Here is a 27,032-nt window from a genome sequence, read left to right as displayed (position 1 = left end):
CTGCACGCAAAGTCGAAGAGGAGGCCTGTAAACATGCAACTGCTTTAGGAAAGCAGTGTGTGGAGACAGATTTGTAAGATTATGCAGATATGTTTCTACATATTTCATTACTATTGTGTACATAACGATTTATGAGAAACGGCGTTAGGTAAACAGACCAAACAGTGTGTGTTACTCTAAATTTTTATTTGGTAATACTGTATATTTCGTCAATTGACTGAACATCCACATATTAATTATACAAAACATTAAAGACATGCATAGTCTGGATCTCACTACACAGCTAGTCTCATGTGGTTCCAGCACAAGTCTCACACACTACTCAAAACGCTTGAGAGACAAAGACTAATAAAAAAACACTAAAAAACATAGTATACAAGAAAATGGCATATAAAATAAAAACACGGATTTACCCATTTTTAAATTACATTTGCATTTTCCAATATATATAATTCTTGCAAGAGCATGAAGAGTACGAAAACATGTAAACGTTTCATTTGATTGTTTTTCTATAGTTTTTAACATTTCATTAGCTCTAAAAAAAGATGCGTTTCATTTGGAAGAGAGTAAGATTCAAAGAGCATACATGGGGGTGGGGTGGGGGGTGGTTGAGACTGTTTCCTCTACAGAGTCACTAACGGGGCACATTTAGATGCATTTCACTATTCAGCCATGAGGAGCAGGAGATGCACTGCTAGCCTGCTCAATCTCAGCTGTTAGCTCTCAATTGTTTATAGAAGGGAAGAAATTTTCACAACTCTTGATGACCAAACTTTGCTGAGTTAATTGAAAGCATCCATTATCTGTAGCACAACCCATTGCACAGATTCTGCTGGTCAGTGTAACTTTGGCCTCTCAGGAGTTGAATTTTAGTATGCCTGTTGGGGGGGGGGGGTGTCCTATAGTTCCTATAGTGGTGTCAAATTGGGTTGCAGTGACAGGACAAACCAGTCCCACAATCCCTTTCACCCCATGGAGGGAGTGATGTGAACTGTCACATGACCTAGCTCAGGCACACGCATCGTTGGGAGATCTGGCTTCTAGCACCTGGGCCTCTGCCAGCCACTGCACACCCCTGTGCCCACACATTCAACCTCCCACCATCCACTGTCCACCACCAAGCAAAACAAGCCATATATACACATTTGTAAAATACAGATGCTAATGATGTGAGAGTGATGCTTTTCCACCATCCAAGTGATATCAATCGCAGACTCCTACATACCACTCACAGGACAATAGCAAAACACTACGGTAGGTTCCAAGCAATGAGACATTGGCAGCACATTATACTGTAGCTCCACCAATTTTTTGGTTCATTAAGGAAATTAATAAGACGCATAGTTAGTACCGTACCAGTGTCTGTGTTATCCAAACTCGGTCAATACTTTGATTGTAAAGAGTTTATTTTTGGTTGCAGTGTTTACAAGCAGAGGTGTGCTATGGGCATTTTTATCATCTGTGCTCTTAAATACTTAATTAGGCCCAATCAAATTTACAAAATATTTTCTTTTCAATTTTTGAAAAAAATTAATTGCATCTAGGTTATATATGTGCCCTATACACAACATACATTTTAGTGCAACATATTTTAGGGGAATTTGGCGATGTAAATATAGTACTAATTAACTAATTAAGTCACAGGAAAATTGTGGAAAGGAATACTGCATGAGCACTAACCCTCCAGGAACTGGAATCTTTCCCCTGATTATGGCTGTTTCCAAATCAGCACACTTGCCTACTATTGAGTATACAAGTTATATACAACTTGTATTCAACTGGCATACTCAATAGTAGGCACTGCGCTGATTCAGACATGGCCTTTGTCTGAAAATTACGGCAGTTCAAATAATTATGTAAACTCCACCTCTCAAGGGGACTGTAAGTGTTATGTCTCACCTAACACCTAGCAATCTCTAAACCCTCAACTGGGGATAACACAAAAAAAAAAAAGATTTTGAAGAAAAAAAAAACAAAATACAATGGAAAAAAAACAGTATACACACCTTATAGCAATGGCAATACAAAATACAATCAGGATAGAAAACCAATGGAAAGTTATATCAAGTACTATAAAGAAGAAGCTACAAAACCAAAAAAATATGAAGCAAAGAGAGGACTCAGTCCTCTCCTGTTTTGGATGTTTCTTTTTCAGGGGGAGTACAAGTCTAGATCTAACCAATATTATTAATCAATTAGGAAGGAAACAGTGACCACAAGAAATGGTCTCCATTTCTCCATGGAAACATCATAGACTGGACAAGTGAGACGTCACATACGGGACTCAGAAAGGCTAAAGGTCAGACCCATCACCAAAATGCCGATTACCTTCTTTTTTATTCTGGTTACTTGTCCTCACAGTGACAGCAGCTTTCACACGCTGGAGAACAGCGATATGAATTTGGCACTCTTAAGGTTTGGGCATCAGTGGATATCTAAGATTAAGCCGTTTTTTGACTATGTTTTCAGAAAGTGTCTGTATAATTTAAGTAACAGCCATATCAGCAATGATAGTACAGTGACAGAAAACACTAAGAACTAACAAGGGGCTCCTAACCATATTCCTTGTTATTTCCGTTTACATTTTGATTAGGCAGCTGTAGAGTTGGTCGCATTCCCAAGGGTCACCACAAATTTACTGACTCATTCAGTGACATCTGATGAGCTACAAGCAGTCGGATGCAGAGAAATGACCTTTATTAGAGAATTATCCCGTCTTCTGTTTCGGTAGCATGCCATTTTAAATGAAAAAAATCACCCCATTGCATCTGAGAGAATTTTTCACACTCTACAACTTAAGTTACAGCTAAGTACTGTCAGTTAAAATTAGTTGGGATTTTGTGTATATTCTTTCTTGCTATAATGATACAATGTGACATACTCAGGGGCATTACAATGATACAATATTGGGCACAATTAAAATGATAAAGCAATCTGTTGGCAGATGATCCTTAATGAAACAAGGGAACATTGTCAATTACAAATCAAAAACAAATTCAGGTCCCTTATGTATTTTAAAGAAAGATCATGTGTCTATCTTCCTCATGTCTGGCTCACAGTCCATTCATAGTCCAACACTCATCCTTTACGGCATTCATTTCGGTGCTTCAAAATTCCTGTCTACTTTACGTCTCACATGGATTACGACATTACTAATTGGTCTACTGTTCACAACAGAAATGCTCAGGGCGTTTCCTATCGGGTTTATAACCACAGGACAGGTCTAAACAGAGGCATCCTTTCAGCTTTGGCTTCAGATTTTCCCCTTGTTGCTCACCCTTACACCTCTTTACTCATTCACAAAAGACGTGACAAAATGGCTTGGGAAGGCCTGCCTTGCCAATTGTTATAGCATGGTTACGAGCAATGGGAAATACTCTGAATTTACCTTTCATTTAGGCTTCAGAGAGGTCTGACAACCCCTTCGCTTTGGACTGTGACTGAAAATGAACTACAAGACAGATGTTTACCAGGAAACTACACGACAGATGTTTACCAGGAAATTTTAATGTGCTTATTTTTCTTTCTTTTAAAAAAAAAAAAAAAAAAAGAAGAAGGTTAAGAGCTTTTTGGGGCAGAAAGTGCTCTATTCACAGCGTTGACAATGTTTCCTGCTGCCAGCCTATTCCAGGAAGTGACATCATCACTCACCCAGTCTATTTGTGTTGCATGTTCTATGTCCATATCAACGGTTACTTTAATTGTGTTTTTTTATCATAACATTATTCTTTTTGTGTTTGTCTGCTTGTTTTTTTATTTTTATTTATTCTATTAATACAGGCATTTCTATGCGGGCTCTGCAGTGGGCAGCTGGATAGGATTAGGGGTCCTCAATGTCCATGAACTCTTTCTTGGGCGGTGCGACCCCACGGTACCAGGCGCAGGAGCCATCGCTCCTCTTGATGCAGGCGTAGTGGTTGGCCTGGCGACCACTGATGCTCTTCTCCATCACCCAGTCTGTCCACAAGCACTCCTCCGGGCTATTGATCGTGCATGGGATGGAGGGACATCGAGTGATCTGGGGATGTGAAAGAGGGAGAAAGAGAGGCGGGGAGGGAGGGTGAGAGAGAGCCAAGGAGGGAGAGGTTGGCAACAAGGGAAATAGAAATGAGGAGAAAGAGGGATGAGCACACAGGAAAGAGTGAGTGAGAGAAAGCAAGATGGAGGGAAAGCCAGGGAAATAAAGAGGAAAGACAGCAGGGAAGAAAGAGATATACAGGAAGTAGAGAAAGAGGGATGGGCAAGAAGTTGAGAAAGTGATGGGTAGGGATGGAGGGAGAGGGGGATGGGCAGAGAGATGCACACGGATATGAACAGGCAGAAAGGCAGGGTGCAGGAGGGGTGTGGCAGAGAGGACATGTCAGAGACTCATTACCAGTGTGCCCCACAGAGAGAGATTCTGTGAGGAACTCACACCCAGGAAGTGTTCAGATGACCATATCAACCATCTATAAATAATGGCCATGAACATCCTGTGTGCTTCTTGTCTACAAACACTCCCTCACTGGGTTAGATACTTTCCACACAGTAACATGTACAGTGTTAATTCAACTCTGACGGAATACATACAAGTCCATTAGGGAACAGAGTAGGACCATATGTACTCTGCAAGAGTTGATTTAACACTGAACATTTTACCGTGCAGAAAATGAAAGTAAACGTAAGCCACTGATTATTTTTTTAGAGAACCTCTGGAGACTTTACACTGCCATTTCCCAGTTTACTGAGGCATTGCATTTGTTAGGATTCCCCAGGGACGGGGTTAGGATTAAAGCCCATGACCTCCCGGGTCGGCCTCACCTTGCAGTCGCAGCCCATTTGGTATCGCTGGCTCAGGCTCTTCTTCTGCGTGGGGCTCATGGTCTCCCACGGGGTGATGAAATCACACAGGGTCACGTGCATGGACCCATCGGCCTCCGTCTTGCCTGCGAGGCGGGGCGGGACAGAAGTGAGTGGTGTGGGGTTTAGGCAGGGGCGGGGGTTTCAGGTCAAACGCGCTTGGGCGAGGACAAACGGAAACGCCACGGAAACGCCACGGCAACTGCTGCTGGAGGGCCTCGCCCGTCTCCTTGGCTACAGCATGGCCAGCCCCAAAGGGGGAGTGACTGACATCATACTGCAATTTAGCCTATTCACCCTGTATTTAACCAGAAAGACCCCAATGAGATCAAAATGGGGACCTGGCATTGAACGAAACAAAGTTACAATGAGTGTTAATAATCCGAATGAGTAGCCAGACATTACCACTTCACAAACCCTGTCTCCCATCACCAGTGATAGAGGAAGTGCAGTGGTGTTACTATGGACACAGTGTTGGCCGGGCCTTTGATAAAGTGCTCCTGGTGAAATTTAAGCCTTACCTGTGATGAGATACTCCTTCTTTCCATTGGTGTCCATGGTGACCCCACACACTGCTGAGGAGGGGGCGGTAAAGATGACCTCAATGTCCCGGTCTGGGCCTTTGAACATCTGGCAAAGAGGGCAGAAAAATGCACAGGTCACAATCACAGCAGCATGACAACATGATATAGAACATAGATAGAACACAGTGTGCTGATCCTGGATCAGTTTAATGCCTCTCTCCCTCAGTACTGTAATAGCTGTGGAGAGGTCTGGACACAGACAGCTGATCCTGTATCAGTTCCATCTCTCTGTGCCCCAATGTTCTAATACCTGGGGTAAGGATACAGGAAAGGTAAGCAGGTAAGCTACTGCCCCTCTTATAAGGACAGGCAGACTTATTCATAAGAGTCTTCCTGAAGACTGACGCCTTGCTTAGACTCCTTTGTTCCAGCTGGCTCTATAGAGTTTAATGCCATCTACTCATTCTTTTTATTTAAAAAAAAATGTATTTCATCTTTACTTTGCCAGGCAGGCCAGTTAAGAACAGATTCAAATTTACAATGACAGTCTGACAAAAAGCCTCTTGAGGGCGAGCAGAAGAGGGTAAAAGTACAAGAAATAAATAATCACATGAGCATATATGAAAACAAAACTACACTGACCCACACACACACACAGACACACACACACACAGTTATATCAATACAATAACACAGTCATCATATAGAAACACATAGCAGGTAACAGCAATCAATAAGCAGCTAATCAGTAGACAGGCAACAGGCAAAAGTAACACTAAAAAAGCTCTAACATTAAAAAACATAGTCAAACTTCCAAAACGTGGAATTTACAGTGTTATAGTTTGGTGCCACTGTGTCCAATCAATCGATCAATCAATCAACCAATCATTTAGTCAATCAATCCTGGCGTTGAGTGTGTGAGTGAGTAAAAGAGATTTTTGGGCATTTTACCTTGATCTGTTTGATGTCATACTGGATTCTCTTGATGGGATTGCCGTAGATGTCGTTCCCAGAATCCACCTCTTTCCTTCCAACCATCTTGGCCCTGATGACTGATGGGAGAAACAGACATGCCCACAATCAGTCTCTACATCCAGGCCAATCACAAGAGCCACACAGACATTGATTCATCAGTTTCCAATAACAGACCAATGCATTGACGGACAAAGATGTCACAAGGTCACACAGATCAATATGGCACTTTTCAGCTTGCTGAAATATTAATCTGTTTCCTTTAATATTTTCCTGTGCTCTCATACACAATCCATGACTCCATATTTTATCTCTAACTCTAACTTAAGCTACAGCAGTTCTTATATCAATCTGGCTCCCACTGGTTTCTTAGTGTATGTGATACATCAATCTACATTAGTATAAGGCCAGGTCTTACAGCTGACTGTGTGCAGTATCAGCAAAACAAGCTGGCTCCTTCCACCAGCTCTCTCCAGCATAATTCACAGTTTGGGTCTATATTGCCCTCCCCCATAATTCACACCATATGGCTCTTTAGCTGCGTCTGTTCACAGTCTGGTTTTGTGCCACTACAGACAGAGTGGGTCTGTCTCTGTATCCAGAGTCAGTGACTGTCTTCAGTCTGGGTCTTGATTCACATTCTGTGTGTGTAAGTGTGTGCGTGTGTGTGTGTACTTGTACGTACACATACACACACATGCCCATGCGTACGTATAAGTCTATTCACAGTGCGTGTGTGTGTGTGTATGTGCACGTGTGTGTCTCTATTCACAGTCTGCTTCTGTAACTGCATTTTCCCTTGACAGTTTGGGATGAATCTAAACTCAAACCCAGTTGGTGTGTATGTATTGATGTTAAATCAAAGCCTGCCCACCAGTATCAATGTTAAATCAGGGCCTGCCTGTCAGTATCCATGTTAACTCGAAGCACGTCTGTCAGTATCCATGTTAACTCAAAGCATGTCTGTCAGTATCCATGTTAACTCAAAGCATGCCTGTCAGTATCCATGTTAACTCAAAGTGGGTGGGCCTGTGCGTTAACTCAAAGCGCGTGGGTCTGTTATGGAGTGCTAGGTCTGCAGTTTGTTCAGGTGCAAGGTGTTCATGAACGAGAGATCACGCAAGAGTTCCATTAGCTCCTCTGGCTGCACTTTCTCAGGGCATTGTGGGAGCTGCCCCTCCCTGTCGAAAAAGTCGGTAGGTCAGCAGTCTCCTGTAGCTCGCCCCCACCTCCACACCTCCCCCAGGAGGTACGGCCACCTCCCGCTGCTGCTCCTCCTTGGTTATGCAGGGCGGAGGCGCCGTCACCTCACAAACCCCCCCCCCCCCACCCCCCTCCTTTTCCTGCCATTTTTTCTCTCTCAGAAAGCCTGAATCAGGGAATTTCAGAAGAACTGGCCAAGGACTAAAGAAAAGGGAAGAGAGAGGGAGAGCGAGAGAGGAGGGAAAGGGAGAGAGGAAAAATCCCTCAGTCAGAGCCAAATTCAGCTGAAGCCTCTTTCAGCGCGAACGCAAAGTGCTGCGTCTGCAATCAGAAAACACTACCAGCCCCACACGAGCTTCGTCTTCAGCACTGTCCACAGACGCGCACGCACACGCAACCATGTTCCACGTAATCAAATCTGAAAGTTTTCCCTTTTAAAAAAATAATAATAATAATAATACATTTACGCATCTATCCATTTCTGCAGGTGGATTTCTACTGGAATTCAGGTCAAGCACCTTTTCTAAAGGTGCTGCTCCCACTTCCCTGACCCCTACACTGCTGCTCTTCATGGTCACTCATCAGCACTCCATGGATTTAAGCATCACCCCCATACAGTCACATGGTCAACATGCGGTCATGACACCAATTTCCATGGGTGCGCTAGCGTATGGCTGTGTTTCCTGTTTTTCCACAGTCACTTCTTGGTGTCTCGAGCCTGTATATTTCCACCCCCCCCCCCCCCACCCCCCCACCCCCCCAATCCCTGTGCTCCTCAACCAGACCAGCTTGTGTATGAAGGCACAACTGTGGTCAAGCCTTATTAAAGGTAGTTTCTTAGCAAAATACTGAGGTAGCCGTCGTTTTCGACGGGAGCGTGATGTTCCCACCAAGTGCGGGAGGTGCTGTACGGGAGGGGTCTGGAGTGGCGTTGGAATCTCCGACGTCCAGCAGTGGACAGGCAAACAGGCCAGAGGTCCATGATTCAAGGCTTTCGGCATGAACTTGCACAGGGTTTTGGCTCCATGCGGCCGGTGGCCTGACTATGGAAAAGCCACTGAGCACTGAGTACTTCTGCCAATGCAAGGCACGCCTATCGTCCAAAAACGCACGGCTCGGCGCTGCCCCGTTAAAAATCCGGGCTCCCCCACCCTCCTTCGGTGTCAGCCAAATCAAGACTGTGGGCAGGATCATTTTTGAAAAATGATTATGTGTGCACAAGAATAAGATATTATTTGCATTCATTTTTTAGCTTGTTGAGATCAATGACACGCAGATCTATTAGACAGGATCTAGATGGCTCACGTTCCTCCAATTCACAATTCCCTGTACACCAGCCAATCAACATCATATAGAAAGCAGCGATTCCGTGCAGCACTGCTCCCAGGGAGCTTTTGGGACAGATCATACTTTACGCCGAGCTTTCCATTTTCCTTCTGTGCCTCTGGGAACTTTTTAATTTTTTACCTGGCAACCAAAATGTTGAAGTACCTTGCCAACCCCCCCACACCCCCCCCGCAACCCAGGCCCAACTGAGCGCTGTGCAACCCAGTGCCTGCGATACCTTCGTACTCTTTGAGGAACACCACACCCTGCCTGAACACATGACTCTGTCTGATTCACACAGCTGGTACTCACAGCCCAAACCTCGACCCCTCCCCCCAGCCCACTCTCACTCCAAGACTGGGTTAATGGCAAACAGATGGAGCTCCATGAAAACAGACATTATCTGCGCGTGACACACTGTCACCCCACCGAAGCCACCCCCTCACACACACACACACACACGCACACATACATGCACACAAACACACACACACAAAGAAACATAGACACACACACATAAACACACACACACACACACAGAAACTCGGACACACACACACGCACAAGCACACAAATACACACACGCACAAGCACACACACATGCACGCACACACAAACACACACACACACACACACACACACAGTAAAAGTTATCCTCCAGATTGGCGCTCCGTTGCTTTTCCTGATCCCCAGCACAGCCCAGCTCATTTGCGGCGGCTTTGTCTGCTGCCGCTCGCCTCACAGGCAGGGCAGCGGCTGGCTTTAGCGGCTAACGGCACGGCGGGAGCTCAGCCAGCGCGTCCTCTCCCTGCGCCAGCGACCACGCGGCCCGTCAAAAAGGGGGTTTTACAGGACACCGAGGGGGGAGAGGAGACAGCCAGGGGGAGGAGAGAGAGCGAGAGATGGCGAATGGGGGTGAGAACGGGAAGGGAGAACAAAGAAAGAGTGCAGCAGATAGCGAATATAGGACAGAAACGGGGGACACAAAAGCGATGGACTCTACAGGGTAATTGCGGTGGCATGCGTGTTACTGGTGTGTGTGCGCGAGCGTGAAGTTGTTGTGTGTGTGTGGGGGGGGGGGGCACAAGCTCTGGTGGGCGGAGCTACACTCGTGACATCATGCATAGCCAGCAGGGGGCTCGAGATGCCTGGAAAATATGAGCAGCTGGATAGTACCAGCAGACATAACACAGGGGAAAAGGCACGTGCACTGAAATGCACAACCGCACAGGGAACGTTTTTTTTTTCTGCAAGCTAGGCCTCTCCTTAACGCATGGAAGAAATGCGACGGCGGGGCGTTTACTGCTCTAAAAATGAACAAAGAGCCCAGACAAGCAGCAGGGCTCCTGTCCCTCCCCCAGCCTCCTGGTGCGCGGGTACAGCACGACATGGCATGGCATGGCATGGCACGGCCTATCCCAGACAGGAGAAAAAAAAACCACTGGTTCCTCACACTGCCAGCTCCACTGCATTCACTATAACTCTCTCTCTCTCTCTCTATCTCTCTCTCACACACACACACAAACACACACAGCCCTTTTACTGAATTTCTCAAAGGTTTCCATTTTAAACGACCCATTCCAGGGTGAAGCCGGAGCACATAACAGCCGTAAACGTCAGAGCACTGGAGCGTGGGACAGTAAACAGGCGGACAGTCAGCGGTCGAACTCACTGGGCTGCATGGGGTTGGTAATCCCTCTTTTCCTGAGCTTGAGCAATCTCTTTCCCCCGAACAATATGGCAAAGGCCCTGCTTTTCAGGCAGGTCACGAGATGCTTTCCAGCAGGCCTGATAAGGAATGTGTAACCTGATGAGAAGAACAGGCCACTCACGGGACTGCATCTCCCCACTGGCCCACAATCGGCCAATCACCGCGTCTCCTCACTGGCCCGCTGGCCCACAGTCAGCCAATCACCACGTCCTCAGGTCCCGCACATTCCGTCTATCGCTCCCCGCATCGAGAAGCACTCCCTGGTGACAGCGCAAGATTCACTCTCCTGTAGTTCTCAGTTCTGCGACTCTTAAGAAAAGCTCAGTGAGCCTCTGACTTCATCAGGGCCTTTTCAAATTTCACAATTTCATTGCCCACCCCCTGTGTTCATTTCACACACCCCCCCCCCCTCGCCGCCAGATGTCTCCCATCTGAAGCTCACATCACACCTTGGAGAAACACACCCTTGCTGCAGAAACAGGTATCGACCTGTTAGGTAATGGGAATGTAAACATTTGAATATCAAAAAGATACTGTAGTTCAAAACTGGCAGTGACCATGCAGCGAACTTCATTTTGAAAGTCCATTGTGGATGGGCAGGATGGAATAAGTTTAAATATAATATTTAGCATGATGAGCTATCATTTTTTATCAAAATCTGCAAAAAATTATAACCCCCCCCCGCCCCAACCACCATCCATCCCGGTCTTCCGAGCAAAGTGACTTTGGAATTTTCACACCCACAGATGGTAGTACCAGCGGTCCAGCCTGTGCTGTTCCCCGCGCTGGCATTCCCGACCCAAAATGCCACCCTCGCCACAGAAGAGTGCGGCCACGCCCTGCGGTCGGGGCGGGCGTGAGAAGCGGGCGCACCGTCCCCGCCTTCTCAGACAGCACCGTTTCGCCAGCGCACGTTACGCGCTTAGCCCCCGGGGGGGGGGGGGGGGGGCGGCGCGGTGTAGACCAGCGGACCCCAGCCTTACGGGAAGCGGTCAGACACAACAGTCATTCAGCGCCCTCCCCCCCCCCCCTCTACAACACAAAGACGCCCACCCAAAAATAAAACAATCCAGCTCATCTTCTCCCGGAAACCATCCTTCGCAGTGACGGCATGCCCAGAGGCATCTGACCAGAGGAGATGTGGGCGTCCCGCGCACAGTGACCACTTTGTCCATCTTCGGCTGGACCCTGCACATGAGCCCCACAGCCTCCCAATTCTCCCCCTGACCAAAGCTACAGTGGTGTCTCCTGTGCTGAGCGGGTCTGAGGCTCTGGCACTGCAAAACACGGTTTAATGCCAGCATCCGGTCAGGAGAGACACAGGAGGAGGCTTTTCAGCTACGGCCCGCGCCCTCTCGTAAGGAGTGGCAGGGGGCGGAGAGGTCAGAGGTCAGAGGTCACAGCTGCTCCACAGCTCGGAGCTCAAGTCGCTGGAAATCCCCTCCGTGCTGCCCTGACTAACGCTGAGACACACGTGCGGCTGCGTGGCGGGCGGTGCAGACGGTCGCCGCGGTTCACCCGAGCAGCCTGCGTTTCTCGGCGGGCCTGCGCCCCAAAAACAGGAAGTGAGCGGGGAGCGGGCCGTCAGGCTGGCATGCGTCACCCCCCCCCGCCCCCCCCGGCGGCCGACGGTGGGTTGAGAGCTCAGGTTACCTCAGAGACAGGAAGCACTGCGACAGCTCGAACCTGTCCACTTTTCAGCTGTCACAGTTACAGCAATCAGCCAGTGGCAAACATGGCAGACCCCGGGTCCACTGATATAACGTGATAAATAATTATTATGTGTGTTTGTATAGACTGGAGTATAAATGTAATCCTATGGTCCAGTGTTAATTTAATTCTGACAGTGTTAGTTCAACTATTAACAGATTACATTTGGTCCCTCATTCCAGAGCGGGACTAAATGTTATCTGTTAAGAGTTGAACGAACACTGTTAGAGTTGAATTAACAGTGTACATTTTACTGCGTCCACATGCCCATCATTTTATGTTGGGTGTCCACATACTTTTGGCCGTGTAGTGTACATGAATACAAATTAAATTATACTGCACCTATTTAGCAGACACTCTTGTGCAGTGCAACTGAATGATTATTTACGCAAATTCAATAGTTTACTGCGAGCAACACTAGCTACAGAAAAAGATTTACTCTTAGAGCACACACAAACACACACAAACACACACACACACACACACGCACACACAGTGCACGTCAAAACATGTTGTATTGCAAATTAAAGCAGCCTATCACTAAATCGCAACATAACGTCCCCGCGGTGCCATCTCAAGGCGCTTCTCAGAACACCTCATAAATGCGAGGCCCTGCCTTGTGACACAGCAACTCGCAGACAAGTCATAACACACACACACCCCCGTCACCAACAGCACAGCCAGGATGGCATTGCTCATGCAACGGTTCCAGTCTTGATAAGAACTGGACTCCAGTCAAGGCGACAGGAGACTGAGAATTTCTACAGTGTGCTACGAGGTGCTGCCGAAACCGGGAAAGGAATGAAAACAGGTTCACGATGTACCCGTCTGGACCGATTAAAACAAACGAAAAAAAAGCTGCATTGTGGAGTCTCCTCACACAAGCGCGTCAGCAGTCAAAACAACCGTGTCCCAGCAAGGGGCCTCATGCTGGAGGAACATGGGAAAAAACAACTGCCTTTTTACAGACACACACAAAGACACGACTCCAGCCATTCGAGCAAACAGGCCCCGCCCTCGACTGTGCCCGCGTCGGCTCACATACCCAGCCCAAACCCAGGGCTTCGCGGCCCCCGCCCAAAACTCCACCCCCTTCACTTCAGAGCCCCGCCTCCCATCTCACTCCCTGCTTCACCTCACCCTATTCTCACCATGCAGGAGGAGAAAGCCAGACAGAAACCACAGCCCCCTTCTCCCCACTCCACCCCCCACCTCCCCGCCCCCCAAAAAAAAAAAAAAAAAACAAGAAAAAAAAAACCTCAAGCTGGCAAATGGCTGGATGTGATAAACAGGCCCACAGGGGCAGCGTCTGCTCCAGGAGCCCCAGTCCACTCCGCCGCCCCGACACCGTCTCTCTGCCAGCACATCTGCTGCACTCAACCCACGAGGGGTGTTTATCTTCAGTGCCTCATCTGCTTCCCCTGCGCGCAGCGCTGTCTCTGGGCAGAAATCCGCGCCGTTTAGTCAGCCTTCCTCTCCCAGACCTGAAAAACAAAGGCCGTTTCACAAGTCCCCCCCCCCCCCCCTTTTACCCGCCATGCCGTAAGACGGAGGCTGTTTGTCCGACCTAGCGCCGGAAAGCGCTACCGACGCGCGACCAGAAGCGCGCACGTCCAAGCGCGCCGTGCAGGAGGGGAGGGGAGAGGAATGAGGGGTCAGGTGACCAGGAGGCTGCACGTTCGAATCCCAGGAAGGGCACAGCTGTCGCCCCCCTCCAAGAGAAGCTGGTCTGCTTCAGTGCAACATCCTGCTGTGTGAAGCGTTAAATGAGCGGTGCACGTCACCCTCCAAAAAGAGCATCAGACAGGAAAATGGCTAAATATGAAGATCGGTTACACTGCTGCCAACACAGCCGTCCAACTGCAATGCCCTTGGCTGCATGTGAAACCTGAAATGTAGACTACCAGCCACCTGAAATCTATTACAACTGAATGTTCCTAACCTCACAGATAAGAGCAATCTATTCCAGTTCTCATGCAGTTCAGTGGTCTAAACCCTACCAGTCAAAATACGAGTTCAGACAAAGAAGAAAGTCATAACAGTCTTGAGTTGATGATGATCTGCTGCTGAAAATATTCAGTATGAAGGAGGGGTGTGTTCTGCTAAGACACTCCCCAGTTTCGAGACAAATGCCACAAAGTGTGGACCTGAAACCTGACTGTGGCCTGCAGCGTGGCATCCGATTGGCCAGCACTGGCCAGGGAGGGAGGGTTTCAATAAGCAGGGAGCTCCTTGCCTCGCCATGATCAGGCTCCTGCAGTCTGTCAGCAAAAGCTGCACAAGTTGTGCAGCCTTCAGTTGCAAAAACAAAGCAGCAGTGAAAATAACCCCCAAACCCCAATTCTTCCTCAATGCACAGTGTCCCAGAGGCCATAGGTATGTACCTGCAATACCCAGCCTAGAAAATGCTCCTCACATGGAGAGACAGGTGTTCAATTCACTCAACCCGTGTCTGCAGGTCTGTGCTGAGTCACGACACACACACACACCCCCACACGCACACACACACACACACACACAAACACACACACGCACGTGCACGTACACACACACACACACACACACACACAACAGGGGCAGGATGTTAAAGATATTATCGTCCTGGCCTCAAAGAGACAGTCTGACTCAGAAGGCCTGAGCCAGGGTACAGCACACACACACATGGTTTCAATCCAGACTTGAGAAAACCTTCAGCCCCTTCCACTTCCTTCACTGCATTTCGGCCCTGTACTTTCAAGGATATGGACGGGGCCTCGTTACTGGAGAGGGGCACAGCTGCCATTTTTAAATTATTTAACATTTATGTTTATTCACAGAGCACATGTCCCAGTCAAAAGAAATGCTCTGAAACATTACAGCAGCACAAAGAGAGGGTGCACATGTTGTGGATCAGGATCAGGTACAACAGCTGAGCCAATCAGAAGCCAAAACCTGCTGAGCTTTTTTCACAATGCAGATTTCAACACACCATATCCTGGAACTCGTGCTGAGAAAGTGTGCAAATTTTATGTGCAAACTTTGTTTGAGCAATGGCCACACCTTTTGGCAGTTGCACGAACACAAACCGTGACACACCACCCCCCCAAGAAAAGAAAAAAAACAACGTGAAGGAAAAACCGCTATTTTGCCTTCTTTTGTCATCAGTGATGACTTAATTTCATTACGAACGCACAACTACTGTATACTCTGCAACCCCACTTTCTAGGCTCCTGAAAGAGAAAGCACATATACACATACACACACACACACACACACACACCACGGAGCTATGGAAATGCACAGAGGGGGGAAATGAGTGACCTCCTAACGAGGAAACTGCTGTACAGACCGCAGGCCCATCCAGCACACACAAGAAGACGGAAAAAAAAAAAAAAAAACCTTCCAACAAACAGGGCAGTATGTTACAGGATCTGTGAGAAACAAACTCGTGGCTGTTTGGCCTCGCTCATTAGCATGTGTTTGTACACGACGCGGAGCTCGGAGCGGCAGCCCCTAGTAAACAAAACCGAGAAGAGAAGGCGCTTTCACGTGGCCGCTCGGTCGCGGGCGAATCAGACGGCGGGAAGAGGGACGGAGCTCTCGTGAGCGCACTTCTTACCCACTGTCCCTGAAAACAGCCGGATGCTCGCTGATCACAACGCGGGACACCCTGTGCCCTACTAGGGGACGCCTACCCGGACACCTCCGGGGCGGGCGCAGCTCCTGTACCACCCAGCCACAGACAGGCCGCCGCCACCCGTTCACAGGGGAAACGCACCTTAGAATTCTCTCGCGATTTCGACGGCCAGCCCTGCTCCCGGGCCATGCGGGACCCCTGCCTGTTCAATCAGCCCACAGACTCCCCACTGCTTACTGTATTATCCACCCCCACAGTTAAGACCTCTCCCAAAAACTGCCAGCTCTGAATGAAACTGAATGAAGACACAGGGAAAACACCCAACTGTCACTGTCATAGAGACCATATTCAAAAGTATTCACAAATCTGGGATATTACTATACGATTAATTTCATTTATATAAATATACATAGTTATTATCATACAGTTGATTAGCAGAGATCAATATGTAGGGTAAAATACTGTATATATCTGTAATACATTTACTCAGTGAAGTTGACAAGGATACAGGTCATTTTCCGAACCTCAATAGTATTCATGTTTAATGAACACTTCATTTCTATTATAAAGCCTCCCCCCATTCTTCTTTCTCTATTCTCTTTATCGCTGAGCTCAGAAAAACAAGCTCTTTAATCTTCAGTACAATAGGTTTTTTTTTTTTTAAATGACAAGCAATGGGCCCACTGGAAATATGTTCCAAAAAACAAGAGGTGCGGCTCCAGCTGTGTCAGCATCTGGATTAACTTCGGCCACTCAGCGCCGTCCTGCTGAATGGAGTCTGCACAGGGGGGCGGAGCCACACAGGGCGGGGCCTGACCCATCGCAGCATTCCTGTGATACTTCAGACCTTTCTGCTGGAGGGCTGACCAGACTTTCAGAACTCAGTTAGCGATCTGAGCCACAAAGAACAGACAGAAAGGGAAAACAGAGATCGAGAGAGTGAGAGAGAGAGAGAAAGAGAGAGAGAGAGGGAGAGAGAGAAGACAGAAGAGTGAGAGAAAGGGACAGAAGAGTGAGAAAGATGGATAGAAGATAGTGAGAGAGAGTGAGGGAAATTGAGAGAAAGGAGAGAAAAGTAACTGAAAAGGATAGCAGAGAAAGAAGTACAGAAGTGTGAAGAAAGAGAAAGGAAGAGTGGAGAGAGAAATTAAGGATAGATAGATAGATAGATAGATAGATAGATAGATAGATAGATAGATAGATAGATAGATAGATAGATAGATAGATAGATAGATAGATAGATAGATAGATAGATAGATAGATAGATAGATAGATAGATAGATAGATAGATAGATAGATAGATAGATAGATAGATAGATAGATAGATAGATAGATAGATAGATAGATAGATAGATAGATAGATAGATAGATAGATAGATAGATAGATAGATAGATAGATAGATAGATAGATAGATAGATAGATAGATAGATAGATAGATAGATAGATAGATAGATAGATAGGTGTTGGTTGAGAGGGAGTGGTTCGCCTTCAATTAATTACTAATTCAGGCAAATAAGTATTATGACTGACTTTTGTAAAGCATTTCTATGTTTAACTGTAATACAGGTCTTGATGCCATGATGGATAATTCATGGCTGGAATTTTGGGTTTTATGGTAAAAAATGCATAACTTGTAAAATGATTATGGCTCAGCTGTATGGCTCATGCTGGCAGAGGTTTTCATGGCCTCTGGGTACAGTCTGTTCAGCCAGCAGGGATTTGAACCTGAAATGACCATGAATCCAGTGTTCAAAGCCCACTTTCACAAGGCTTCTACTCAGAAAGGATGGTTTGTGACATCACAATGTGATGACAAGCAAACCAACTTGAGGATTTCCAAATGGCTATTGTGATGTCATAAACCATAAAAAACAGCAGAGACGTCGCACGGATGTGGCTTGATCAGATGGGGGCTATCTTGCTCAGAGTTCTCAAACGCTGGGGGATGAAGGAACACAGACTTACTGTTCACTGTCCAACTTTCCCCTGCCTTTAAGCTCCTCAGATTCCCCTGCTCACTTTTTTCACTGAACTCAACTGCTGATGGACAAAAACCTGAAACCCTTCACCATGTAAAAACCGACCGGTGCGCTTGCAAGTTCCCAGCATCTGTGCAGCGAGGAGAGAAGAGGTTTTAAACTAGAATGCAGAATGTCCGTGAAGGAACGCCTTCATGCTAATCTTCCCCTGTGAGTTAATTTAACTTTGTCTGGGGGGAGGGGGGGCATAGGATAGGAATTTTAAAGCTATTACAAGTTCCCCCCCCCCTCCCCAACTATTTTTAAAGAGGGCGCGTATCTAGGGAGTGAGACAGGGTCCCACACCCGTGCTTCAGGGCCAAAAAAAGAAGAAAGAAAACCAAGAGAGAGAGGAAAACAGACCGACAGGATGTTGGGTTTGCCTGACGCTGCAAAAGAGAGGGAAGGAGGGAGAGGAAGGGGGGCAGAGCCAGAAACTGGGACATTTTTACGGGGCCAGACTATGAGACTGATAAACAAATCTCAGCCATCTTCTACCTCCTGCATGATGTGGAGGGGTGGTATGGATGCGTGCACACACACACACACAAAATGAAACCCTGCCTTAACAATACTGAACCACATTCAGTAAGTCAAGTGGTTGTGTGATTGAATCAGATTATGTAGAGCAACAGGTCCAAATGCATTGTATCCTAACAAACTTATTATTAAATATGCTTAGGTAAAACATTTACGGGTGATTTATATTAGCTATATAAATATTAATATATAATTACCACAATTACCATTTGAATATATACTATGCATGTCATATTAATATAAATGTAATAATATGCAATAATCCTAATATTAATACATATCACATTCAGCACTGTTTTTCAAACATTCATAAAATTTTATCTAAAAGTGAGCACGTGAGGAAAGGATGAGGAAGCACGTGAGGGAGGGAAATTCGCAACAACAACAGCCCACTAGGATGCAAACTAATTACAGTGGTGCACTCTGCAGCACAGGCCCGAAAGAGTCATTCCTAAGACCAGAAAATACAAAACACCTACTAAATACAAGATGAAAAAAAAAATGCACGAATAATATTTATGCAATTCATGACATTAATTCATATCCGTAAACGCACTACGGCCTATGTGTATGCGCTGGGCTTCTGTGATAACGGAGACAGTGTGAAAATAGATTCGGAAACTTTCTAGAGTCTTCTGTAGACTTGCAAGCTACAGTCTGTAGCTACGACAGAGAGTGGGACTCATCCAAGCGCCTTCCTAGAACATGTCATAGCCTTTATCCGTGATGCCATGAAGTACTAGCAGTAGCGGACACACATAGCACAGAGATCACCGCCTCACATGTAGCAGTAGCCTAAATGTGTAGACTACTGCTACAGCGGAAATTTTGTCGGGTAGTCTCATATTTTGACACCGCGTTCCCCCCCTTCTGTAGTGTTCTGGAGTAAATAGCCTAAACGACGAACAGGCTACAGCATCGCCACAACCTCTTCTCCTACGATGATATTGCATACAGGTGGCTTTAATACAGCTAGCAGAATGTTGGGCCATGCCGATTTCTGTATGGCAACATTACAACGCAGCGGTGATGCTCCTTTCCTAAGAATAAATAAACTGTTGTAGGCTTGCTGTAGGCTATCGTTACCTGTTAATTTATCTGATTAGTAAGGTATGATATTTAGCCTACAGATAGGCTTATCCGCAAAGACCTGTTCTTATTGAAATCCAAGCAGTGTTTGTTTTTTCTCCGTTTTTTCAGTTTCTACTCCTGAAATGTAATTTGTGTCATTTATTTCGTGGTTTCGTCTCCGGCATGCAAAATGTGAAATCATTCAGGCTCCTGAATGTTGGAAAACACGCAGCTATCTGAGATGATAGCCCACATAGTAATACAACTTACCGTTGTGATAACATTTAACGATGTAACAAAAAGGTCTCAACTGTTTGAAAACGTAGAGGTTTTGCTTACCAACATCTGCATTGCAAAAAGCCTGCTGTGGGTGCACAGGGGAGCAGCTGCATGCTTCTGCGATCTCCTCCACCCGCCACAGAAGCAACACCGTCACAGTGGCAAACAGCCTACTAACTATGCAAGTCATTTTCGCCTTGTTTCTCTTCTTGTTGTTGCTGTTGTTCTTCTTTAAAAATCTATTCACGTTTTAATGTAGCTATAATTGCGATTTGCTTGGAAAGGTGAACCTCTGCTCTATAACGCCACGGTGGCTTTGTAAAAAATAACGCTGAGCAAAAAAAAAAAAAAAAAAGATCGAAGTTGCTGCGCTCCTGCGTGAGTTGGCGGAGTCGAGCTGTCTGGCAAATTCTATTTCGGAAATCCAGCAGAACGGACCTTGAAAATAGGTTTGAATTTAGACCTGCGCTAATGTTTGAGCCTTGGAGTCTCCGGTGCCCTTTTTGCCACAACCTTTCCAGGGTCTGTTGTCTCTTTGCTCAGATGTGTCTCCGTTTTTATGGCTGTATGTCAGAACTCCACCCCTTCCCCCCCCTCCCCCCCCACCCCCTCCCCTCGATTGGGAAAGGTCCTGCCGTTCACTGAGCTACGCTGCTCCGCATCTGTCTGCCACGGCTATTTCTTGTCTACAAGGTAGACTACTGGGCCGGTGCCTTTTCTTCGGTTTCGGGTCAGCCGCCCAAATGGGCTATAAAATAATTCCTGGGTCAGGCGCTCACGGTCCGGTCCGTCGATTGATCCCTCAACACAATTTACCCTACCAAAATTATTCAAAATAAATAGCTGTCGAACACCGTGGCTTTGACAAGAGTGACTCGTATTTGTGGAAAGCAAACCTTTCATTTATAACGTATTATGTTATTTCTTATATTTGAGTGTTATTTGCACACTTGACCCAGACCCTCGTTTTACCCTCTGTGGTAAGACGCGCAATGCATTAGATCCCCGGTGTCCCTTTCTGAAATTCCAACCAAATTCTCATAGGACTCAGGGGCCACCGACCAGCCCATTTGGGGACTACGATTGTAATCCCGATGTTGCAGGTTTGATTCCTACACACTAAAATGATCAGTGTTAATTAACCTCTTGCAGAGTAGGCTACATATGAATGCGGTTGGGACCAGAATAGGACCATATGTACTCTGTAAGACTTGATGTAACGCTAAACATTTTACTGTATAGGTGGGGCACTGATGTTGCGCCGTTGAGCAAAGTCGTGTCCTTTGCTTCAGGAAAATAAACGGATGCAAGAAAAGCTTTGAAAGTTGCTCTGCATAAGAGTGATTGTGAAATACTGGAATGTAAATGAATGTGCCTACGTAAACGAATACGTCTGTGTATGCGTCTACAGCAAAAACTGAATGCAGACAGGGTCTGATTTGATTTTTTGATTTGACCATGCCACTTCAGTAGCTATGGAGATCCACTAAGACTCAGCAGGGCACACGGGGGGGGGGGGGGGGGGGGGGGGGGGGGGGGGGGGGGGGGGGGATCACAGGGCACAGAAGCAGAGAAAAGAAGAGAGAATGCAGAAAGCATGAGGCATGAATAAAAGGGGGAGAGAAAGACAACCTGCTTCAGTCAATCAATTGACCAGTCAACCAATAACATAACATTTAATTTGCCTCAGAACTTTTTACAAAGTCCTGTCCCCGAGAAGCTCCCCTGTTGGATTACCTGTATAAATTCACAAGCGACGTAATAAAGAAACGGCATGTAGGCACATATAGAGAGATAAACAGTATTATATGAACAATGTAAATTATTTGCTCATGAGTGGACAAAACAATTTTACTATTTTACATTTAGTTAATTTGTAGTGTTGATGGGTATTGTTAGCAGAGACCGAGATTATTTATTTATGTATTTATTTATTTATTTATTTGAGCCATGTATTTAACAAGCGCAGTTCACTTTGATCAACATTGATTCGTTTTCACCTTCATGTAAACGTGCCAGAATTGGGTAATGAGCTCATTTTCAACGGCGGTCTCTGGCCAGGTCAGAATAAATAAAGGCCATCACATCATCATTACGTTGGAAAAATACCTCAGTACATAACATCATTTAAGTGTCAATACAAATAACAGCTGCGCATAAACGCATAAGTACAGAAGAAATTTGATTAAATCAGTTGGATTTAGGCAATGAATTCTGGACAGCGATTCCTCATGATTGGCTTGCATGAAATGTACCTGATATATATTTGCGTTGTTTGCATTTTTGCAGCTTAAGCATTAAATGATTACATTGAATTAATGTGATCTGGTTCGATGCTTCCAATAGATGCTCATTCTTTTTTCTCCTTTTTTTCGATGCAGATGATCTGTTTTGACTATTTGTGATTACAGGACTGATTCTCAGCCATATCCAGAGTTTAGGCTTAAAGTGAGATCCTTATCACGGTCTCTTTCAGCTGGCCTCGTGTTCCAGAATAATATTGATTTAATGTTATTTTCCTCTGGCAATATAAAGTGATGCAGTGTAGGTGACCACAAATGATCCTCCGGACAGCTGTGTGGCTCAGTGTCTATAGGGAGCTGGTCCTGCAAACAGTAGGTTCTATGTTTCAGTCCAGTTATTTAATCAAGTCCAATTATTTTACTTCCTCAGTGTGTTGCAGTTATCAGTGGAAAGCCTGCACAATAGGTCAGGTTGTTTCTCTTGAAGCTGTTGGTTTGATGCTGTGACCCTTTGGCATCAGTCTTACTTATAATTCAGTTCAATTCATTTTATTTAGTTGTATAGCAGTTTTTTTTATAGAGACACTGTCACTATCAAGATTGTTAGCAGAAAAACAGACAAGAGGAAAATTGGGAAAGACAGAGCGTTCACCCTCAATAAACTCCCTTGTGGGACAAAAAAAAGTGGATAGGTGATTTTCAGTCCCATCCCCTTATTGTGTGTTCTTTTTGTGAAAATGTCAAATAAACACGTTTTTTTGCAAAAGATTTGTTGTTTGAGCAGTGCCCTTGAGCTAGGCCTGAAATCCTTTCGCAAAAATATCCAGCCATAGAAAAAGGACATCTTAAAGCACCAGCTATGTGATGCAAACCACCAAGCAAAATAACATTTCAGAGCAAAAATAAATAAAATGAATATGATGGAGTCGATTTTCTTCAAAAATCTTATTGCTTTTATCTGCAGCGGGTGCCTCCTTCCTAACGTTGACATCATCCTTGGCCAAAAGCAGTGGGTCCTCCAGGTTCCCCTGTAAATATTTCCAAACTTTTTCCAGGGAATTTACATTTTGCAGCTCTGCAGTTCCACAGCCATCAGCGGTCCCCAGTCGCTGAGGACAGATGGTGAATTATGCCGAGGGAGAAGCAGAGAGAAGGGAGAGAGCTATTTTCCACGATTTAAAAAAAATATTTTTCAGTCGTTCCTCTGACAGTACGTCCTATTGTGAAGGTGTGTGTGCTCTGCACTGCTGCTAACTCCCCAAACAACATGTCTTCCACCTCAAAAATGTACGGTACTCCAAATGTCCCGGCCAATTTCTTGGCTTTGTATGTGTGTATGTGTGTATGTGTGTGTTTGTGTGTGGGTGTGTGTGTGTGTGTGTGGGGGGGGGGGTGTTTTTACTTTCAGGGCTTATTATATTGCATCATTGCATAGTATCTACTTTTGTCTTCAATAACCATGTGACCATAAGCACTAGTATACCGCTGAAAGAACACAGACACAGAATGAACAAACACTCCATTACTCAACCTCCCTACCTCCAACCACCAATCTTCCAAAAAAAGCTATCCTAGCACCTATTTCCCTTAGTAATGCTCAGACCCTAATGGAGAGCTAATCTACACTTTCAGGCAGTCCCGCAAATAAGATCGACCCAGGCTGAAATTGACTGAGCATGCTATGAGGTTATGGGAATATTAGCAGTGTATGTGTGTATTTGTTGCGTGTATATGTGTGTGTATGTGTGAGCATGTGTGTACACATATCAACACTTCCCCATGTGTACATATATGTCTCTGTTCCTTGTGTCTGTGTGTGTGTGCGTGTGTGCGCGTATAAAAATAAAATCAAAACACGTAAACGGAAATGCTACCACCAGGATGAAACAGATTTTTTCTGGGCTAGTATTCCACCATGAGTACAGTGACCACAGCAGGCTTCAGTGCTCGTGGTCTCTATGTCTGAGCCAACCCGCCCGCCCGCCCGCTTCCCCCCCCCCCCCCCCCCCCCCCCCCCCCCCCCCCCCCCCCCCCCCCCCCCCCGCACAAACACCTCAGCTTCCTCTGTGCCCCGCCCTCCCTTCCCTCAGCTCACTGATGTGGCGGTCTGGACCGGAGCCGCGTCTGCCGGGGGCTTTCCAAGATTCCCAAAGTGACCGGTCAGTGTTATTGCACCCACCCCCTCTTTCATCTCGCAGCACTGATAGAACACGCCGGTGAGGCATTCCACGGCTGCTGCGTAAGTCTCTCCTGACGGATGGGGAGAAAGCGAGGGTGGAGGGAATGAAATGTGGAGGATCCCATGTGAGGTGCAAGGTGAAAAATTCCATGCTGTCAGGGTTTGGCTTTGATTGGTAGAACGTATGGGTGCTCACTTATGCTTTCTTGCTCCAAGTCCTGAAGAAATAAGTTAGTGGCATCTCTCTCTCTCTCTCTCTCTCTCCAGCGTGATTTCTGGCTGGTTTTAGGTAGGATGAAAGGATCCATGTCATTCATATGAAGGATTGGACGGAGTGTAGCACAGTGGGTAAGGAACTGGGCTTGTAACCGAAAGGTCGCAGGTTCGATTCCCAGGTAAGGACACTGCCGTTGTACCCTTGAGCAAGGTACTTAACCGGAATTGCTTCAGTATATATCCAGCTGTATAAATGGATACAATGTAAAATGCTATGTGAAAGTTGTGTAAGTCGCTCTGGATAAGAGTGTCTGCTAAATGCCTGTAATGTAATGTAATGTAATGGATCCATGTCTTCAAAACTACTCCTCACCATGAAATTCCACAGATCTGTCTGTCATGATGCCTCGCCGTGTTTCTTTATGTATTTTTGATATCCCACCCACCCCACGGTCTCTCTTGCAGGGTGAAGACAGCTAAGATCTAAGATGAATGAACAGCTGGGTGTTATACAGGAAATGCTGCAGTTCTATCCTGAGGCCACAAGTACCTTTTTGTAAGATTTGGACAGAGCCCCAGCCAGGGGTGGGTGTTCAAGGATAGGGGGTCAGCCTGTGGCTCATCATTCAGCACCCAGTCCCATCAAAGCTGGGGGTGGGGGGGGGGGGGGGGTGCAGGAATCAACCCTTGTGGCTTCCATGACGTTTCCATTTTTGCCCGGCCTACTGGATGGGACATACCAGCTGGGGCCCACGCACCTCAACCTTTGGCGCCATCCCTGTCTGCCTTTCCCACACGACGCCAGTCTCCCCCCTCCCCACCACAACTCCCTCAGGCTACCTGACCATCGTGACCAAATCAAGCCCAAATGCAAAACAAACACCCAGAAGCTGGGGCCAGCCAGCTAGCACACTCCAGCTCCACCTCCCAACCCAGAGAGATCAAACAGCGGTGCGGGTGTAAGTTAGAACATGATGGGGAGGGCACTGGAAAACTGAGCGGAGAGGCGACACCCCACTCACACACCAGCTAGCCACCCCCCCCCTCCTCTGATGGAGGTCTGACCAGTCCCCTTTCTCACCCCCTGCCAGAGTCATGTTACCTTGGTGAACTCCTCGTCCTCCTTTGCTGTAAATAGACATAAACAGTCCATGATTACATTTTAATTAAATGCGAGGGTGAGCAAGCTTTATGTGGGCCTGTCTGAGCTCTGGATTGGAACCCCCAACCCCCAGCACTAGACTGAATATTCTGCCACAGACTATTAACGTTAGGTCGTGCTGCCTAATCAAGAGTTTTGAGAAATTAAAATCTAAAAACGGCCCTGACACGGCAGTAATTTTTTGGAATGAGGCGCTGAAAGGACGAGGGCTAAGACCGAGACAACAGCAGCGTTTTAAAACAGAGCAGTCATGCTGCACGTCCTAACGAGATGAAACCCAGCTCAGAGGAAGTTGGGGTTTGGCTAGGAGAACTTTTGTTTTTTACGTTGTTTATTCTTTATATCAGCCTGACCACAGGAACCACAGGATGTGACCAAAAGTTAAAGACAATTTGGCCGATGCACTGTCCTTATCAGACCTAGGGTGGGATGACGTACTTTGCTTTACTTGTGAGTTCGTATTTCATTTCACGAGTCACATTTGGGCGTATAGCAGACATAACATTCTTAATCAGTGGAAATTTTAAGTACAATCTATTTTTACAGTTGGACATTTACGCAAGCAGCTTAGGTGACGTACTTTGCTCAAGGGGACCCCGGCAGCACCCCAGTAGGGACTTGAATCTACCATTTCAGTAGAAGGCTAGTTGCCTAACTGTGATATTGCAACCCTGATGGTATATTTTCTTCATGATTTAGGGGAAGTTGATCTTCCTGAAAATTGATTGTGAAGTTAAATTGCAACACCAATGGTTTGTCAAATGTTTGCCACATACTTGCGTCTGTATCAGGAAAAGAATAATGGATGAGCGCTGGTATTCTGCGTGACTGATGTGCTTACTCAGTTGCCCTTCGTCTAACATTACATTAGGCAAACTGTGTCCGTCTGTCTTTTTTTTTAAATTTCAGGCCACATAAAACAGGTGTTTATTCATTAACCTCAGGCCCATACTCTGCGAGACCAAGCTCAGGATCCCTCGGACCTCGTCGATGACGGCGCGCGAGGGCTTCGCACGGCAAAGTGGATGAAACCACCTCGAGGTTTGCAAGTTCACCGCCTGGTATGAGTAAATCAGAAGTGACTTGTCTTCAGCTGAAATCTGTTACGCTTTGGTATGTACATCGTGGCTTTCTCCATGCTGGGGTTCGTCATTTCTTAGTGAGAGCCAGCGGACAGGATGCGGCTGAGTACGGTTAGTTTGACCCGAAAACTCGCTTCTGTGCAATTTCTGTCTGACTGTACTCCTTCATATCAATTTGGACCTCCCAATCTCCCAGCTGCCCACCCTTCTCACTAATGGGGAGGCCGCCAGAGACACCCTGGGGCTACTCACCACTGACCTAGGTCACTGTCGTCACCTAAAAAAAACAGAGTGCTGGGGGCATGACAGCTGTTGGTGATTTCCACAGACTTTGGGGCCA

The 27,032-nt window shown here is 46.4% G+C and overlaps 1 protein-coding gene across 1 annotated transcript; it reads right to left on the bottom strand.

The window, feature by feature from the left end:
• Positions 1–167: 167 nt before the first annotated feature.
• LOC118216647 (metalloproteinase inhibitor 2-like) lies at positions 168–20,359 on the bottom strand. Its single transcript, XM_035398016.1, has 5 exons — positions 19,871–20,359; positions 6,315–6,415; positions 5,361–5,469; positions 4,801–4,925; positions 168–4,018 (listed from the first exon to the last, which is right to left on the bottom strand). The coding sequence occupies exons 1-5, from the start codon at positions 19,998–20,000 to the stop codon at positions 3,821–3,823; spliced, it is 663 nt and encodes a 220-aa protein (XP_035253907.1). The 5' UTR covers positions 20,001–20,359; the 3' UTR covers positions 168–3,820.
• Between the last annotated feature and the right edge of the window lie 6,673 nt (positions 20,360–27,032).

Source organism: Anguilla anguilla, chromosome 17 (genome assembly GCF_013347855.1).
Source record: "Anguilla anguilla isolate fAngAng1 chromosome 17, fAngAng1.pri, whole genome shotgun sequence".
NCBI lineage: Eukaryota > Metazoa > Chordata > Actinopteri > Anguilliformes > Anguillidae > Anguilla > Anguilla anguilla.
The sequence above is the reverse complement of the archived record's forward strand: the minus strand, read 5'-3'. Positions and strand labels throughout refer to the sequence as shown.

What these genes read in the sequence shown, in the direction of transcription:
- LOC118216647 (XM_035398016.1), bottom strand. Translation starts at nt 20,000, where the DNA reads ATGACTTGCATAGTTAGTAGGCTGTTTGCCACTGTGACGGTGTTGCTT. An exon ending in ATGACATCAAACAGATCAAG is followed by an intron (nt 5,470 to 6,314) that starts GTAAAATGCCCA and finishes CCTCTTTGCCAG; the next exon opens with ATGTTCAAAGGCCCAGACCG. An exon ending in AAATGGGCTGCGACTGCAAG is followed by an intron (nt 4,019 to 4,800) that starts GTGAGGCCGACC and finishes TCACATCCCCAG; the next exon opens with ATCACTCGATGTCCCTCCAT.